The 6887-nt window shown below is 43.7% G+C and overlaps 1 protein-coding gene across 1 annotated transcript in view; it reads left to right on the forward strand.

Moving 5' to 3' along the window:
• Window positions 1-6887, forward strand: part of UNC13C (unc-13 homolog C) — a 692691-nt gene that overhangs the window by 155715 nt on the left and 530089 nt on the right. Inside the window, exon 5 of the mRNA XM_019504241.1 lies at window positions 5132-5210. Within this exon, the coding sequence (XP_019359786.1) occupies window positions 5132-5210 (79 nt within the window). The remainder of the gene's footprint in view (window positions 1-5131; window positions 5211-6887) is intronic.

Here is a 6887-nt window from a genome sequence, read left to right on the forward strand (position 1 = left end):
GTGGGGGAGCAGGATGTCTTGCCATGGTGGCACAGCCAGCGTGGGACTGCCAGCAGTGGCACTAAGATTCCCTGCCCTCCTGCACAGGGTCCCACCTGCTGGGCCATGGTGGCCCCCAGGGGGAGGCAGGGTGGGCAAAAGAGTGGGGAGCCCTGAGCCCACAACTGGCAGACTGCACCCTTCCTCCCTACAGGCTCCACTCTTGTCATGCCGCCTACAGGGGTGGGGTGGGGTGGGGTGCACTCTCTAATCTGGCTGCAGCAGCAGCCACCTCCCATGGGCAGCAGCTGGGGCTCAGGTGCTCCTGAGGGGGCAGGGGCTGTGGGCCTCCTCAGGTAGAGTGGGGGGGCAGCAGGGGGCTGCGGGTCATGAGTAAGGGACACCAGCAGGGCTGGGGGGTGGGGGGCTGTGGGTGGGGAGTGAAGGGCCATGCTGAGAAAATGGGGTCTTAAATGGGGTCAAGATGAGGGAAAGATTGGGAAGCACTGCTATAGGGCAACGCCTAACTTGAGCAGCAGGAATTCTAAGTTGACTTGGCAACCAGTCATTAGGCCCTGAGGAGGAACCTCTGTGAGTGGTCAGGAGCCACCTGACTAGAAAGGGTCTGGGCTTGAGACATATAAGCCCAGGGCCTGAGCTCATCAGGCAGACCAGCCTACAAGCTGCTGGACAAAGAGCTCCTGGCCAGAGAGATGGCTGGGGAATGCCAAGCTGACTTCAAAGCTGCTCTCTGACCTCCCAGGTGAATGATGGTGCCTTTACAAGAGGACCACAACCCCAGGTAAGGGGAAGTCTGGCAGCAAGACAGCTAGCTATTGCTGTCATTAGCTATACTTAGAGCAGGTTATGGTTTTGTTAGAGTTTATAACTGCTTGGGGCAGACTCAAAGTATAGCCAGAGGGCGCAGTGCCTGGTGCAGGGCAGTGATGGGGACCAGAGGGGCCCAGTGCCTGAGGATCTAAGCCAGGACCTGATAGGGCAAGCCTAGGGCTGGAACCCAGAACTGGGTCCAGAACAGTGGATCCTGAGCTAAGTGATCCAGTGAGAGGAATGGGGCAGAGGCCAAGTGGGCCAACCCCTACAAGGAAGTGACCAGACTGATTGATACTACATGTGAGACATGGGTATGATATAAGGGGAAGATAGAGCCACATAATTAATCCTTAAGGCAATGACCATGGACACCTGTGGTCATAAAAACAAAATCAGGCTTAGGAAACCCTGGGGCAGCCTCCTTTTTCCTTAAGACCATAACATCAAGCATGGCAGGCAAGTGAAGGGGAAAGCACTAAAGAAAAACAGACTGGGTAAGAGCTGATTGGCCACCAGGGGGCATCACAGCCACCCCATGGGACAAGCGCTTGCTATACACTGCCTCTGGCACTGTATAGCTGTAGCTTTCAGTAGCTCACACTGCCTAGCCTGGGAGCACCTGCCCCTGGCACTCCTGGGCCTTCCAAGTCTGTCATGGTGGAGGGAGGCATGGTAAGCCGAGCCTGGGAGAGGATGCTGCTTCTCCCACTGGATCCCAGTGGTACCAGGAGGACCGCAAATTGGGTGTATTATCTCCATGAAGTAGGCCAACAATGGCTGAATAGGTGATACTTAATAGGATCTGGAGATAGTGCTGCTGCAAAATGTCACAACTTTGCCATGATTTGCAATGCACGTACTTTGTATGTGTTTTATTGCTTGAATGCACAGATGTTCACATTTTAAGTGCAGTTAACACATTCTAAGTGTAAAATGTAATATAACCCTTATACTTCTGGGTGAAATGATCAACCTTACCAGAAAAAGATTACTTCCATACCACAGATTGGTGCATATAATTCTCTTCTGCTTGTTCATAAGAAACAATGATGGTTGCAAACCTAGTAATCTTGTCATACAAAGTTAGTGCCTCGCTGTAGTCTAAGCTTCCAAACACTGCAAAATAATTTGCTATTCTTAGAAATACCACAGAATTCATTTGTCATTCATGTGCATGTGTCTATTCTTTAGAGCTTCCTTTTATCTCAGCACTGGTTACAAATCTGTTTTGTTACACAGAAATCTTGATTGCATCTACATTTGCATTAGTGGAGGAAATTCAGATTGAACACAAAATATCTGCTTCTGCTTAGATAGAAAAAGATGAACTTGGCTACTGATGCTACCAAGGGTTCAAAATGTTGAAGATTCAACAGAATCTCAAAACTGCAAAATTATTGATCAAAACTTGGACAAACCTCTCTAATAAAAAACAATTTTCCATTATCTTTTACTGTTCTTCCCCGTCTCTCCACTTTAATTCAGTTAAGTTTTGCCCCACTTATACTCTTTTCAAATCCCAGTGTTAAGCACTCTGTGTATGATGAAAATAGAGTGAGAGTGTTGTAGTCATGATGGCTCAGGAAGCGTATGAGAGGCAAGGGTTTTTGTGGTACCTTTTTATTGGACCTTTTCAGGTTTGGGGCACTTTGGACATTGACAGATGTTAAAAAAAACAAACAAAAGTATTTATCAGAAGAAACAGTGCATTAATTTGACCTAACTCTGCAGCATCTGTATAGATCAGGTGCTTTCAGCTTTTTATCTAAACCTGATTGAATTAGCTATTAGATAAGTGCACCAAAAAAGCCCCACTGAAGTGCCCAATCTACACAGATGTTGGGAAAGCTAGGTGCAACTAACACAACACCTCTTCTGGGCATGCACTGGGCTCAGCACAGGAGTGTACCAAGTTTAAAGTAAAGCACTACTTGTTTGTTTTTTGAGGGGGGTGGGGTTTCCACAATTGCAACCATCTTTATGCCTGAAAGCTTGTCCAGCATGTCTCTCAATTATACAGTTGGTCCAGTAAAATATATCATAAGAAGCCCTTGCTTATGATGAAAATGGAACAATGAAATGAATATCATCCATTTATTGAAGCTGTCTCTTCCAGCAGCTTTTGAATAACTGGATGGATGGAACAGAAACTAATGCTATCTCACATGAGAGATGGAGAGTTTTTTCAGCAAAACACATCACCTTTCAATCAAATAAAAATAGAAATTCTCAAAGACCATTGGTCTTTGGTAGAGGTGCACCGATGTATCAGTTAGCTATCAAATCAGCATAATAAAAGGAGAAATGACATTATTGGCTATCAGCTTTTTTTGTTGTTGTAGTCCATAATTATAGCTGCATGCCTGGAGCATCTTGGTGAGTGTAATCTGGTCCCTGCACTCCACTGTCAACCAGAGCCTGCAACAGGCTACAGATCCTGATGAGCAGCAGGAGAGAGAGGGGGCACCAGGAAGCAGTCACAGGGCACTGCACTCAGCGTTGTTGCCATAGCAACACCACATGTGCAGTAGGGACGTGAGTGCTGGGGCTGCCATGGAGATGTTGGGCTGCATGCAGGTGGGGTAAAGCACTGTGCAAGGGACATTCCACTCTGCTGGCTCCTGGGTGCTTTGCAAAAGCGCTTCTCCCAGACAGCCTTGGGAGCTCAGTGCACAGGTCCCACCAGTGCTGAGGCAGTGGCATGCGGTGGGGTTCCAAACGTGCCTAAGACTACTGTCTACAAAAGGGTCCATGCCGCCTGCCCAGGATGGCAGCACAGGCTGCACAGGGAGTGGGGCTGTGGGTAGGAGCCATGGGCAAGGGGGCAACATGCATGGGAATAAGGTTGTCATTACCTTCCTCATCAAGGGCAGGAGCAGGCAGGAGGCTGTGTGTGTTATACATGCAAAACAAACAAAAAAAGTTTTATTTATGTCAGTAGTTTAATATTCCTTGCACTATTACTAAATATCGGTTCAGCATCAGCCAATATGGTTGGTTAATCATTGGCTATCAGTATTAGTCAAGAAAATCTTTATTGGTGCACCCCTAGTCTTTGGTCTACAGTCTTCACATTTAGAGAAACTAATAGTCAATAATGTTTAGGAGTGAAATCCTGACCGTATTGAAATAAATGGAAGCTCGGTCATTGACATCAACGGAGCTTAATTTTCACACAATGATTTTTTTGTATATCTAAATAAAGTTGGGCCTGCCGGTGTCTAGCCCATGAAAGTGGCAGGGACAAAGATGGCCTTCTGCCCCTTTACATGTTCTCTTAGCCTGAGGGGGAGGTTGGGGCAGTGCTGAGCAGAGGGAATCATATAGTACTAGAAAAAAACTGCCTTTGTGCAAAATACTGTTGCTCTCAGTTTATGTTCCAACTTCTTTGGGTATCTCATAGTATCTCTGGATTAGGTTGGTCGAGGTATATGCTCTTCTCATGGGTTAAATAGTGTCTACAATCCCACAAAAGAACAGTCTCAAGAAAAAGGTACTTTTGTGCTGACCCTTGTTCTGCTTTTTTCTGACTTAAGGAGCTTAGGATAGAATCAGTTATAGAATCAGTGTGAATTTTTTATTTGTATTCTTTATTCATCAGCTTTGGGATCTGTGTTTGAAGTGACTATTCATAATGTATGTGTGTGTGTGGATATATTTCAGGTATATACTGATGTGTGTGTGTGTGGGAGAGCAGATTAAATTTTCACTTGAACTCAAACTGGGCAAAGGAAAACTATAAATACTATGTGGCCAATACTTTTATCAAGAATAAAAAGTAACTTTTTATTATTGATATATTTACTGCACCAGAAATTATTTTTTCTTGTGCTATCACATCAACAGATTTTATTGCATATACTAAGAATGCTTTATATAGTTTTACTGCATTGATTGGAACAATGACCTAATTCGAAATAACTTCTTGTATCTTGACTTGGTGTCTCAAATCTAAAGTGAATATGAGTAAGCTTCATAAAACCACTACACTAAGCTGGCTTCTTCTTACACCTGTTATAAAAGTTAGAGCAGTTGGGGGGGTTCTTAATTGCTCTCCATTAATTCAGCTATTCATGGAGACAGCCAGTAAGAGCTCCGGAGCACTGACTTTTTCAGCTCTTTTGCTCTGGTCACTAGACATACTACTTCATCTGTTATAAAAGTAAGAATTTATTCATGTTGTCACTGCAGACTGCTAATTTGACTTAATTTCATTCAGACTAGATAATATTGTAAACAAACTGTATCCTTCTTAGAGATGCAAACTGCTAAACTCATACCTTGTTTTTTCTCTTTTCCCCACTTTATTTCTCTTAAGTCCTGGCAAGGGGCTGTATGGAATTGACAGCATGCCAGACCTGCGTAGAAAGAAATCTTTTCCCATTGTTCGCGATGTGGTAAGTAACTTCTGATAGCAATAAATGTGTACATTATCTCTAGCTATTTCTTGTAATGACTACTTCACTTATAAATAAGTACAATTATTTGTAGGGAAAAAAGTCTTCAGATGATAGATCCAGGCCCATCAAAATAAAACAGATGGTGACTCATTACAACCTACTAAATATACATTTCATTTAAAGCCTAGATTTGATTTAAGCTGATATTATTAATAGAATTTTATAATGACTATATGTGGGTGTATTCCATATGTTACAATAAACTATTCAACATGTCATATGAGTTAGTAAACACAGCTGTCCTTCAAGGCTTGGGATAATGTTTTGTTTGACATTATCATGCAATTGGAAGAGGAAAAACAGGCTTTTTAAGAAAAACTCTAAGTTCAACATGACAGATCTAAAGATGTAACCGTGCTTTTATTATCATACAAGGGGATCTCTTCTCTTAGTAAATCCTGGTAGGCAATAATATCCTACGCAATGAAATCAATTCCAGCAAAGTAAAAGGAATTAGATTCTCTTACTTCTGAGATTTGTGTTGAGTTTCAGGCTACACAAGAATAACTAGAAAGCTTTCTACTCTGAATAATGTTAACTAGCATTCACCTCTCTTATTTTTCTTTCTACCAGTACAAAATTCAGGGAAATGCTAATTTAGTTTTGGTTGAGTGCTGAGGAACCCAATCAACGATATCTCAAGTTGAAAACTTGAAAGAAGTCAGCTGAAGTAAATTAATCTTACAATAAGTGTCATCAGCTTTCACCAGTTACTCTTCTAGGTTATCTCAGATGGATTTTTTTATGTACCAGAAAATAACTGGACTATCTCAGATACTCAGATACTACAAGGAGAATGTATTACGGTGTTGTGCTTGAAAAATATGACCAACAGTTGTTGTTGACTGTTGGCTTTTTAATAACAATAACTTTTATTATAAATACTTAACTCAGTTTGTATCAAGCTGGAATGGGATTTTTTTTGTAGGTTATTTATTAGGGCTGTGCGAAGCTTCGGCCTGATTTGGTGGCTGAATCTCTGAATAAGAATCAAATCAGAGGGCCCTTTAACCTCTCCAGATCTAATCAGAACCCTCTGAATCAATTCGGAGAGATTCGGACATAGACACAGTTTTAAATGTTCGTTCTACATACCTCTAGGTAGCAAGCAGCTTGTGAATGGTGCGATGCTGGGGCGCATGGAGTTTCTTACAGAAGCATAGGGGGCTCCCCAGGGCACTCAGCAGTAAACCCGGAAGTGGACCAGAAGCACTTCCAGTCCACTTCTGGGTCCACCAGGGAGTGCGCAGGGGGACCTCCTGCACCCCCCATGGCTCAATGACTGGTGCCTCCTGGGTCTGGGGGCATTCACCTGGGGTCCCCCTGCAGCTGATTGCTGAGCCAGGGGTCGCGGGAGGGCAGGGCCCCTGCACGTTCCCCAGCAGACCCAGAAGTGGACCAGAAGTGCTTCTAGTCCACTTCCAGGCTTGCCACTGAGCATGTGGAGGATCCCCCCATGTTCCTGTGGGACGCCCATGCACCCCAGCATTCACAAGCTGCGCTGGTACCTCGAGGTATGTAAAAAAAAAAACATTTAAAGCTGCATTTATATCCAAATTGCTGATTCTCCAACTCAGCATCAAATCTTCAGATTCAGATTTGGCTGAATCAAAT

Source organism: Gavialis gangeticus, unplaced genomic scaffold (assembly GCF_001723915.1).
Source record: "Gavialis gangeticus isolate Ggan-Ray unplaced genomic scaffold, GavGan_comp1, whole genome shotgun sequence".
Classification (NCBI taxonomy): domain Eukaryota; kingdom Metazoa; phylum Chordata; order Crocodylia; family Gavialidae; genus Gavialis; species Gavialis gangeticus.